This window comes from Limulus polyphemus, unplaced genomic scaffold (assembly GCF_000517525.1).
Source record: "Limulus polyphemus unplaced genomic scaffold, Limulus_polyphemus-2.1.2 Scaffold77, whole genome shotgun sequence".
NCBI lineage: Eukaryota > Metazoa > Arthropoda > Merostomata > Xiphosura > Limulidae > Limulus > Limulus polyphemus.
Window position 1 is genome coordinate 1,147,239 of NW_013665687.1, and position 12,873 is coordinate 1,160,111.

Below are 12,873 nucleotides of genomic sequence, written 5' to 3' on the forward strand. Positions count from 1 at the left end.
AAATTTAAGTGTGTTTAAGAAAAAGCTTAATAAGTATATGAATGAAAAGGGCTGGGTTTAAAATGAACTAAAAAAGTTTAAAAAGGGCTATTTACCTTAGGAAGGACATTGAATTTTTCAACAGGGTTCAAAGAAGATTTACTAGAATAGTGCCTGGGATGGAGGGGGTTATCATGAATGAGAAGAGATTAAGATCTCTGAAACTTTTTTCTTGAAAAAAGAAGAGTTAGCAGGGATCTGATTGAAGTATACAAAATTGTAAAGGAAATTGATAGTGTTAAAGCATCTTTTTTTTTTTCATACTTAATGGCAAGAATGTTAGGACTATGGGACATAAGTATATATTTTGGCAAGGTAAGAGTCATCTTCAGCTAAAACAGTTTTATTTTTCTAACAGGGTTGTTGGCTTCTGGAATGGGTTGCCTCTGGATGTTGTGGAGGCAGTAAAATTAAGTAGTTTAAGAGAAAGCTTGATAATTATATAAATAATAAGGGCTTGCTTTAAGATTGTTATCTTATTTTATTTATTTGTTAGTTTTAGTTTAGTTTAGAGGATGGGATAACCAAGAAGGACCAATGGGTCCCTTGTTGTCCCAAAACATTATGTTATATTTAGGTGAGAGTATTGCCTGTGATTGATTTGGGATTGGTTTCAGAGCCTGTTGCTCCTTTGAACGTTCTCCTGTGTGAGTTTTCTTGCTTTAAATGTTGTGTTTTTTGGTTTTATGTTGTTTGAAAATTTCATTCTATAAACATCTTATTTTGCAGAAGGCTTTTTATGTTCTTTCAGCCCCTAAGGCTGCTGATGGTGTCAATGCATCATTTAATGGTCAGGGATTTATGACAAACTGAATATATAAGTGTTATAACAAGCCATTGCTGTAATATATGTAGCATTTTTATATAAAGTGGGACTAATCTTCTGTATTATGGGAAAAGTGTGAGAGTTTGAGTTTTTCTCTAAGCGAAGAAATGTCACTAACTAGATGAAATGTGAGAATGAGCATTTGAGATAAGGAAAAATCTTTCCAGATCTGAAGTGGAATAGGATAATTAAATACTGTATAAACTGCCATACAATAAAAAAAACTAAATAAATTGGTCCTAAGATGAAAGAAAACCAGGAATTTGTTCAAATGTCATGCTATGACATGGCACCACACACACACACACGTGATATGAAAATAATGTCATATGTTTCTTTTCTAAAATATTGACTCACTTGTAGAGGCCTTGCAGGACTGACTGCTATCAACATTTGACCATATTTTATTCATTATTATTGATCACATAATATAATATGTCAAGAATGTTTAAAAATATTCCCTGTCTGGAGCTTAAACCTAGGACCCTTCGTTCATTCTATTGTTCTTAGATTGATATTAGGACTCAAGACCCAAACAGACTATTCTCCATCCTGACCATTACAACAGCTTCCATGGTTTCATTATTTAGCAAAAAATTTTAAAAAAGTTGAAATCATATTTGTATAACTATAGAATGAAGAGATCATCCACAATTGAATTCATTTTCTGTAAGAATTTAGAGACAGTGATGACATTTTCACACCTATCTCCTTAGCTGGGAAATGGAAAAATTTATGAAACGTTGCATCTGATGCTGAGTCATGTGGAAGAAAAATGTGTACAGCTAGTTGAGGAGTGGTGAATTTATGAACATTTGTACCACCTGTTGAGTTACATTAGAGAAAGATGTGTACAGCTGTAGCTTTACAAGCATAGAATGGAGAATGTATTCACAGTTACTGCAGTTGCTATGTCAAGTTGAAGATGGAGATAGAGAGGATCTTGTGTTAATTTTTATATTTTAAAGTAATTCTGAAAGAATTTGATTGATCAGTTTAGGCATGTACATCCTAGTCCCTTTTTTTTAGAGTTGCAGCTTGGTCATTTTAACTATTCTTTAGAACTAAATAACTCAAAAGTTGCAAAATACCAAACTTTAAGCTTTTTAAGTCTATTGTTATTAATCCAAATGAAAAATATTAATTATATACAATTATATTTAAACTCTTAACCTTCTCTAAAGAATTTACTTCAAATAATTAAGATTTCATACGGTATGTAAATTTTCAATTTTAGTTACAGTTTAATTAGCATTATGGTTAATCAAGCTGGTTTGTATGAACTTGTGACTAAAAATCTTGTAATTGCATGATTCTTATTGAAGAGAAAAAATTGTTTTAACATTTAGATATACATATTTTATCATGTTTAATAAAGGAAATGAGATGTAGAAATATTTCCCAAATGCTAATATTAGCTTTCATTGTGATTATGGTGCTTCAATAAAAATACAGGTGTTCTTATTAATGTAAATAATAAGTGTTGAGAAGTTGAAGTTTAATATGATATTGCATATGTACATACATGAAAAAAATTTCTTTTTGTTTTGTTATATTGTATTCTAAAAATATTTGTTGAATGGAAACAAATATTTTTACAGCATTTAGCAAAATATATTAAATTAACATTCAACCACCAAATTATTTATTTTACAAACAGTTGATCCTATGTAGTATCATAAGCTACTAGGTTTATAAATTTATCTATAAACAGCACACAATTTAATGTAATGTAAATAATATGCATTAGAGCTTATATTAATTCTATGAAACTGATAAGATTTATTAAAATGTATTTCTCTGAATTTATTGTACTATAAAAAGAGATGTTCTAGATACAGGAGGTTCAATACATTATGAATGCAAATGTAACTATGTAAGCCAGATTTTATAGAAATGCTGATTTGATTTTTAGCTTGAGGCATAAGCTAAAATAATGTACACTTATCTGAACTCTTAAAATATTATTAAAATTTACACACAATCTGTAGACATTGCATAGGTTATGAACATTCAGGCTGATACTGTGGTCAATTTTACTATTACTTTTTTTTTCATGTACTTAGTAAAACCTGATTACATCAGATTTATGCAAGTTCTAGAATTATATCATCATATAATAGTTTTAATTAAATGGTAATGTGCCACCTTTTCAGGCATTCCCAGGAATGGTCCCCTACACAAAGCGTCCAGCTATGGACAAAAGTGGAGTCCCAGTTTTTCAGCCTAGTGCTACTGCAGCATACCAACAAGCATTAGCCATGCAGCCATTTGTGCCTGTTTCATGTAAGCTTTGAGAGGATTTTAAACACTACTACTTTTGACACTTTCATGCTATAGTTTTTCAAAGATTTATTTTTTAAAATATTTGACATAAAATAACCTTGTTTTTTTTTGTATAAGTATTTAGGTTACAAAGGCTCTGGGTAACATTTTACCAGACCTTAAAAGAGCTAACCTCTTATAAAAGTGTAAACTGAAGAAGAGATTTAGCAGAAAGTAACTGTTAGATATTTATTAGAACATTGATGTAGTTTTCATATCTTCCTTGGTATTTTGAAAAATTATATTTACTTCCTCAGTTGCTGGACATCCCACAGTTGTGCCAAGATTTTAGGAAATTTGGTCAAGCTGAAAGCAGAGCTCATGCAGGTAAGTATATTTGTACTTTTGACCACTTTTTGAATGATCGAAACAGAGAAAAATATTGTATTAGAAATAATATACATGGATATATATTTATAATACACAAAATCTGTATATGTTTAATTAGAATACTTTGTAATATGTGTTTTTCAAGATTTAATGATCCCCCCAAACCTAGTATATTTTTCTATAACTGGCAAAATAAATCTTCACAGAAAAACATTTAGATAATGAATAAACTTTGGTTAGTAAGCCATTTTAAAATTGCCTCTTCCTTTATGACTTAGGCTGGACATGGCCTAGTGGTTAGTATGCTGGACCGTGAATATGAGGGTCAATGTCTTCTGTCCAGTTGCTGTAAAATGGTGGTGCTGTGTACTAGTTGCCTCCCTCTAGTCTAACTTTTCCAATTTAGTGATGGCTAGTGTATATAGTCCATATTTATCTCTCAAACAAACAATCAAGTATTTTACAACCTTAAAATAGTATATATAAAAAAAATGGTAGAATTCTGTAAAAATATTTGTAATTACAAGAAGGCTAAACCCTTTCAGTACAACTATTCTTTTATCAAGTGACATATCCTTCTGGCAGTTGTCAAATCATTCTTAAGAGTACACATCCAGTCAGGCAAAAGCTAAATATGAGACAACATATTAACTGCTTTGTATACAAATAAAAAGGAAAATTAGCAATTGCAGCTGTCGTGATCTTGAGAAAAATCCTTATTCTTAAAAATTGTGGAGTAACACATATTTTATTATATTTCTGATTTTCCTTCTTTAACACCTTAGCAATAAAATAAGAAGACAGTGTCAATACTTAAGAACACACAGAACAGACTACCACAATTATTTAGCATTGAAAACACACTTAATTAAAAAGTATATAACAAATTTTGTACCAAGAAAATATGAGTTTTTTTTTGTTTTTTTTTTTCTGTAAGACCAGCCATTTATAATAAATTTAGAGAATGAAAATACTGTAAGGTTAGTGATAACTGACATTTAAAAACAAAAGATTTAATTCAACTTCATTTTTGTATTTTTCTTGTAGATATATTTAAAGACAATTTTGGACCTTCAATTAAGTAAAGAGTCTGCCTGTGAACAGGGAGAAAGAAGAACCCTACCATATGGGCTTGATATCATAGTTCTTTCAGATGTTTTTTTTGTCACAAATCATATGTACAGGGCAGTTTCCCTCACCTGTTGTGGTGTTCTTTGTCCAGGGGGCATCACTGAATCTTCCACCTATGTTGGAAGTCTTAAGCATTGAAGTAACATTAAGGTAAAATGGACTTGCTATAAATTAAGTCAAGTTAGATTAGGAATAACAATAAGCTTAGCAGTCTGAAGTGTCACTATATCTGCATGGCATCAACGAACCACAAGAAGACTTGGAGCCACTGCAAATGATCTAGTCACTAAAGGAAAAGCAAAGCAGAATCTAAGAATATGTTCATAATATGTGGAAACTCTTGTGTGCCATTTTTAGTGCAGCTCCCTGGATGATTAGAACAATATACTCTTGCAAGTAAACCCGTTATAATTTTTTATATTTATGTCTATATATTCTGAATAACCAATGATATAAAAATCTTTTCTTTTAATGAATTAGGAAAAAAAATTGAATATATATCTTAGGCTATGCAAGTCATGAGAAATGTGATTATCATATCCAATGCTGATTGTCATGTTTCTAGATTTGTTTTTTTTTAGTATATTTCTTTTTACAAAAAAAATTATTACCAAATGTTATACATGGAATGCATTAGTTTAAAGGGTCTTGACGTTACCAGTCTTATGAGAGGTACACTTTAAGGATTCTCGTAATACCAAGTCATATGTTTCCCAAAAAACCTTTGGGCAATTTTAAGATTGCATCTTCTAAAAGGAAAGGCTTTTGAGAAAAAAAAAAAATGGAGAGGATATTTTTAATAATGTTGTTTTTTGTATGCAAAGTTGTTTTACTATTGCAATCATATCTTTATAAATGCTAATGACAAATTGAATAAAATAATTTAAAGTGGTTGTAGTGTTTCTTGTCTACTATTGTTGATGGTGTTGGTTTTATAGAAATATAACCTTCATGCAAAAATAACTGATGTAAATCTCATTGCCCCATACTTAGATTGAGCTGTTATAGTCTATTCTGAGTACTAGGTAATGAATTATTAAAATGTATTATATAATGTATATGCTACTGTTATCTATAATTATATACAAGCCCATCATAAAGTCTTAAGTGCTGTTCAAATACAGCTAGAGAAGAGATTAGGTAATATAATACATCCAATTGTAGGGTTTCTAATGTATTGAAAAGTGTGAAAGGAGGCTTTACGTTAGGCTTAATAAGTTTCTGGGCTGTAAAATATGAATTCTATTAGATTTTTCTCAATAACTCTTGTTATATTGCATAATTATATAACAGCTTTAAGATCAACATTCTTAACTGCTTTATTTTTAACAATATAGCTAGGTCACAAGCAGGTTCAAGGAGATTCAGATGTGTTTATATAATGTATTTTTATCGAGCTTAAAACTTTTTATCATACATGAGTCTTATTCTCTGTAAGTACCAGACAATCTTCATCACAGGAGAAAGGTCTGTCTTTTACTAGCTGTGCAAATGCCTAATTTGAAACTACTTTATTGTCAAATTCTGTGATTGGTCCCATTCATGCTTCCTGTTTTAACAGACATATTCTGCCCATATCAACTTGGAATGTACCTTCTTGGTTTATTGTTTTGCATATTTTGTCCAAAAAAGAATGGATAAGCTAAATGTATTGTTATTATTTCAGAAGCCTTAAAGGCACTGCATTCATTGCATTGTTGATGTATCATCACTAATGGTATACAACATACATTTGAGACATTATGTTTTGTTTTTCATATGATAATTTGTTTATTGAATTTTAGTTTGTGATGGTTGTTAATATTACAAGAATAGTTTGGATAAAGAGTAACATGTTTCCTCCTGTTTTGCATACATAGCTAATAAATATGTAAAGAAAATTATTATGTGTAATTCAGCATACAGATCATAATTTTTTTAACATTTAATACTTTGCTAGTTCTTTGTTCTTGTAAGTAACAAAACAAATGACCAAGAGTAGATAATCAACAAACTTCTGGAGTGTCAATATTCTTTATAAAAAAAAGTTATTTCTATCTGCATGAATAGATGTATGTAAAAAACCTTTATAAACAACATTCCAGCATGATCTTTGTGATCTCTCGCTGATGTTGACAAAAGAACGTCTTACTAATAGGTCTTTTTGATCCATTTCCAAGTACATAGGTAAACCCTTTGCTGTCTGCTAAACTGGATTATGTGGGTTTGGGGTAATAGGAAGTATGTTTTATACTCATACCCTTTACCTTGAATTAATAAAGCATATTTTAGGATTATAGTAGTCGAATTTCTCTGAATAGTCATGAGTTGTTGCTACAGAACTTGTCTAAATCAGATTTATATCATATTTACCAAACTTTGATCATTTAGTGGTCAGATAATTGGCAAATCTACAAGAATATAGTTGGTTAGTATGCTGATTTCTATCTTGTACTTGATAATTGTGTTAATTGATTTGTTAACTGCTTGATAAATCAACTTAACCTGATTGTTTAGGCTGTTGGTTAGGTAATTAACCAATCATGCTAATTAATTAGTTCACTGATTGTTATTCAGGGTGTGTAGTTAACTGATCTGTTGTATAATTGAGACAGAAAACTAGCCAAACTGAGAAGGTTGTTAGGTAATTATTTGATTGATGTTCCATAGAGTTCCAGTCCATAGTATCTAATGTCAATAAAGTGATTGTACTGTGTAAGAAAAAACAATTTGCCAGACTTATGTTGATAGAAGTTCCTTTTTTTTTCAGTAGTTAAAACCCAGGATTGTCTGTACACTTTTATTATCTTGATCTCTTATCATAAGGAACTTTAAATTCATTATTCATCATTGGTTCATTGTATGCATATCATTGTTGTCTTGACTTCTGTGGAAAAAAACATTTAATACTGTTTGGAGTTTCAGTATTTCAAAACTTATACAGATTTTTTGATCACAAAAGTTTTGTATTGAATTTAAACTAATTCACTGTTCAATGATTGCTAATTGTGCTCTCTCTGCTTTTGGAAAGGTATTTGTGAAGAAAGAAAGATTTAACATTTCAGTTTAATAATTTCTGTTAATATAATGTGTGGTATTGATTCAAAGTTTTCTAACAGTTGGTATTACTGCCAATACAATATTGTTAAATTGTGGTACCTGCAGTCTTGTGTAAGTAGCAATGTCTGGACTTTAATTAAAAATTCTTGTTACTGGAAGTTTGACTACTAAAGTCTTGCTAATCATAGTGGTGCCCTTCTGTGTAAAATAATAGGTTAAATATACATGAAATAATTCGAATATAGCATGAAAGAATCAAATAAATGTGTTATGTTTTTTTTATATAAGTATTTTGTAAAATCAAATTCTTGTATAATGAATTTAGATTGGTTGTTATTTTTCCAAACTCTGTTCTAACTTTATTGTGTATTAGGAAACAAATAAGTAAAATATATTGTATTTTTCTAACAAACAGAAATAAATCAGGTATGTCAAAAAGTGGCATAAATGGGTATAAGGTATCATAAACTATTCATTCGCCCATTTGTTTCGTTAATGGATCTCTCTGTTAAAATATCATGTTGAAATGACATATTGAAGAATTTAAATTATAAATATGGATGTTTAATAAAATTAATAAGTTACGTGCATTTGAAATAAATATCTAAACAAATCCTTCCAGTACTGGACCTTGCTGCTTCCACATATTTTAGAACTACAAGTAGGTGTAAATTGCTGAAGAATCTATTGTTATATTATTATTATTAATAGGGAAGAGAAAGTAAATTATTTGGTAGAGAATACTTCCAAGGTCCTCAAGATTTCATACTGTGGCACTCAACAAAAGTAACTAAGCTTTTCTGAATACATGAGAACTACTCACTAGCATAGCAATTCTAAGACTAGAGGTACTGCAATGTTTCTTGTTGCAAGATGACAGTAGTTTTGAATCAGTCAGCTAAACCTTGGTTCATATAGTAACTGTTTTCTTTTTCAGGTCACAAGGCATTAGAATAAGTTTTTTTTTTCCTGGTGAATGTAGTAAGCCTTGTAGAATTAACAGTTACCCACACACCAAGCTGTATTACTAGAATGTCCGTATATTGGAAATAAAGATACATTTATACCCTATTATCAAGATCAGTTGACAACTTTCTTTGATCAATGATAGTAAAAGGCTAAGTAACACCAAACATTTCTTGCTTTCAATGAGAGTAGATGTAGTTAGCTCTTTCTCATATAAGTTGGTAAGTTATATCCTTGCACTAGCATAAGCAAGTCTGGATTCAAAACACTTGTCTGGAAACCAAAATGTTTTACCAATTTTTAAAGCAAAAATTATTGTTTTCAGTTTAAAATGATGATGACCAAATGATATAAGGAATTTTTTGAAATATGAATAATTTATATCTGATAACTAATTATTCTGTGTATTTATGAGCAGTAGATTTTCTGGAAAAATCGTAACTATCATGATATAATTTTAATCTACAGGAGAAATTACATTAACAGTCATTATAAATCACATCTTCAAAATTTGATCTTACACAAATCACTTTAAATGTATCATATAGTGTGGGCAAGTCATTATACAGGTTGGGTACATGATATTAAATGATTTTGAATATGCAAATCAGCAAGTCATATGACAGACATAGCCAATATAAAGTCACAGTGCTATGTTTTAGCATTTTTTGGCACTTCATAAGTAGTGTGATAACACTGGAAATTTATCAGTTTTGGAAAGGGTATATAACAACCATTTCCAACAAAAATATTTTACATTCAGATCACAAAGATGTGTTCAAATTGGGGATTTAGAATTTCCAAGAAAAGGATATCCCTTATATTTAGTGGCATTGGAAAATAAGGGAATATTGGGCAACAGAATCATCCAGAAAGAGACCTACAACAAATCATACCATAACCATGTTAAGCAAAGTGTGGTAGCTTGTAACATGTGAAAATCCATGAACAGAAAGATCAGAGGCAAATGCCATCCACATGTCCCAGGCAAAAGTAGCCTATGTAATCAGGTATGATCTCCATTTGGAAATTAGGTTAGTAGGGTTTTGGGTTCATCAAGATAAGGCTTAATTTCAATCATACCTTCCATTCAAGTGTTGCATACTTCAAGAAACAGATATTCATGCTATACAAGTATGAAGACATACTTGTCAAATTGCTGCTGGATTTCTGCAAGATTGAACTGTTAAGTTGGTACTGGGAAACCATCACCTTCATATACTAGATTATTTATGAAAAGCCTGCAGGGAGGAGTAATGTGTTATGGACATTATAATCTTATAGTGGAAACTGTGCTGCAGGGCTGTTGTCAATGTGTAATTATCAGATGGAGTATGAGCACATGTGGCATCAAAAACTATAACATGGTGAGGTTCCAAAATACTGCACCCTCTGTAATCCACCAAAATGACTGCAAGCTATGACCTATTCTAAATTTGTTTTTTGTTAGCTACACAAATGGAGACACGATGATACTTGATCAAATTGGCCCATTCCCCTTACTTGCTAATAATTTTGTAAAATATTCTGATAAATCTCATTGTTTCTCACTTATGTTCACTCAGATTTTAAAACTGTCACCCAATCCGCACATTGGTAAAATGTAACAGTCGTGTATAGGCACTGTTTAATAAAGCAGTAGAGCATTTTGGGTACTGTGTACCCAAACATCAAGTGTAATATATGGTAAAAAGCTAATATCTCACCACAAGGTAACACAAAATTAAAAAAACAAAAACGAGAAGCACAAGCAGTATACATAATAGTAAACTTTACTTAAGAACAGAACAGTGGGGTTCACTTTTCTTTAGAATTTTAAAATAAAAAACAACCGATTTTTTTAGTTTTAATAATACTGCACAAACCTTTTTTTACAATTACTCTGATAACTACACATTTTGTTCATAACTGAACTTTAGAATAGGCCTTGTTGTAATTCAATGTGTTTGAGCTGTATTATAGTAACATTGTATGGTAATGTCATTGTAAACCAAGTAGGAACTTTGTCAGACACTTCTGAATCTGAAATTAGCTGCTAATTTACAGGGACAAATCACTAGTGTTGAGATGTATTGTGCAGAAAAAATTTCATATTTTATCATTACCTAGAATCACAACTCCCCTTAATTAAGGATTGGTGCATAAAAATTACTTTAAAGAGATCAGATACAAAATTTTTTTTAAAAGATGGTTTTCTTAAAAAAATTATGAAGTTATCAAGAGACTATTTTCTATAATCTATACTCAAAAATATCTACTCACACAAGTAGCTTATGAGAGAGACAGTTTTTATGAGAAGAAAATGAACTTTAAATTTGTATCTGTTTTAAATATATGATAATAATTTTCACGTTTTTTTAAAGTAATATTTTCAAAAAAGCTACTAGTCTGAAAATGTGGCATTACAACAATAAATTTTAATTTAAATAAGTGATCTGATTTCAAAAATACCTTAGAAGATAATATTTATGTAAGAAAAAATTAATTCTAGAACAAACAGCTGAGTAAAAGTGGTCATAAAAAAGTAATATTAACACGATTTTGTCTTCAATATTATTTGCTTTAGAAGAATAAACTTTCACAAGAGGCACCTTGAGAATCATGTTAATTAGGTTGATAGGGTGGTCTTACAAAATTGAATTATAGTGTATATCTAAATTACATTTATTGAAAACTACCATTGCTTTTATTGATCTTCTTTCTCTCTCTTTCAATAAAATGACATTCGTGAGTTGAATAAAGCACAGATAATGTTGTTAACATTTATGAAAACTGTTCAGAACAAATTATGTTTGCAATAGTTTAATATAAAAATATGCTGACTGATAATGATAGAAAATATGTTAAACACCTCCTGTGACTCCTGTAAAATTTAGCTCCCCTAACCCTAGAATGTGTATTTTTTTAAATATATCATTTTCAATATGATAATTTCTATATCATCATCCTAATGTTAATGCAAAACAACATATAAATCAGGCAACAGATATCAAACATTAGTTTTGAAAAACACATGGTGTTGTTAACATAATTATCATTTATTGAAGACACATAAAGTAAATACAATTATTACATCTTTTTCAAAATCCCATATTTACTAAATTTTACTATTTAGACAATTTCAGAATTTTATAAAGTATTTTATTTTCTAATTCACCAATAATGTTACTTGTCTAGAAAAAAACTTTATTCATGGAAAAATTAAAATTACTCCAAATAAAAAGATACTTTGGATACAATCCTTTTGCATTAGTAGATAAATGTGAAAGTAGAACATTTGTAAATTAAAAAATGATGTTTTAAATACATATAAAATGTTGACATACCTAGAAATATCAAGTCTATCTTCATGTCAAATATATTATGAATGTTTTTTATTTACCTTTGTAACGTTACTTGATACATTTGTTCCTGGCCTGGGAATAGCATGTATTACCTGCAGAGAAAACAACAAATAAGGGAAAACCCACCTTGATTGCCCAATAACTCTTGACAATATTAGTAACCACACAGTCAGTATTGGACTGTTAATTAATTATATTGGAAAGACTGGTAATAGTTGGATAACATGTTCATAAGCCTCAATAAAAAACTACATTCTGTACTATTGTTTATATACTTGCTTACATTAAAAAAGTGGATAATAATAAGGGACATTGTAAAGCAATCTTGATACAAGTTAAATTTCCTTTTGGCAAATGTTGTATTTGCAGAAGTTCTAGTCAGAGGCTTATTTGTTCAGCTTGATTAAATCTATTTGATAAGAAGAACAAATAATGAAATTTTGTACCTTTTGCCAAATAAAATAATCACCAACAAAAATGCCTGTGAAATCACCTTTTCCAAAATAATGTTTCAAATCCAAACATTAAATACACCCAGGCTAAGCTATAAGGCCCAATCATGTGTGGAACAAGTGATGATTTGGTGATATTCTGTATAATACAGAAAGGTTATGTGGAAGGTTATTCAACTAGCATAAAATGACCCCTTTGTAACCACTAAAATAATGTTTTCTAAGCAAGCCTTCAATCTATGCAGTGTCAAAGGCAGCTTCAAGGATTAAGAAAGAGATTACAGCAAAACTTATTGGACAGAGTATTAGAAACAGTGGCAATTTAGATAATGGTCCTCTAGTGAGTCAGCAGGAAGTTTATGGACTTGCAGTGCTAAAACCAGGGGTTGGAATCCTCATAGTGGACAGAGTGCAGATAGTC

At 30.1% G+C, this 12,873-nt stretch overlaps 1 protein-coding gene across 9 annotated transcripts in view; it reads left to right on the plus strand.

Moving 5' to 3' along the window:
* LOC106467178 (muscleblind-like protein 2) overlaps positions 1–8,764 on the plus strand; it is a 113,382-nt gene extending 104,618 nt beyond the window's left edge. For 8 of the 9 annotated variants that reach the window (XM_013927502.2, XM_013927525.2, XM_013927533.2 and 5 more), the window contains 3 exons: positions 3,022–3,151; positions 3,448–3,517; positions 4,568–8,764. In XM_013927502.2, coding sequence (XP_013782956.1) covers positions 3,022–3,151; positions 3,448–3,482 — 165 coding nt within the window. In that variant the 3' untranslated portion in view covers positions 3,483–3,517; positions 4,568–8,764. Of the gene's footprint in view, positions 1–3,021; positions 3,152–3,447; positions 3,518–4,567 lie in introns of those variants that run through there. The other variant, XM_022395829.1, reaches the window with a different exon arrangement.
* The last annotated feature ends 4,109 nt before the right edge of the window (positions 8,765–12,873 follow it).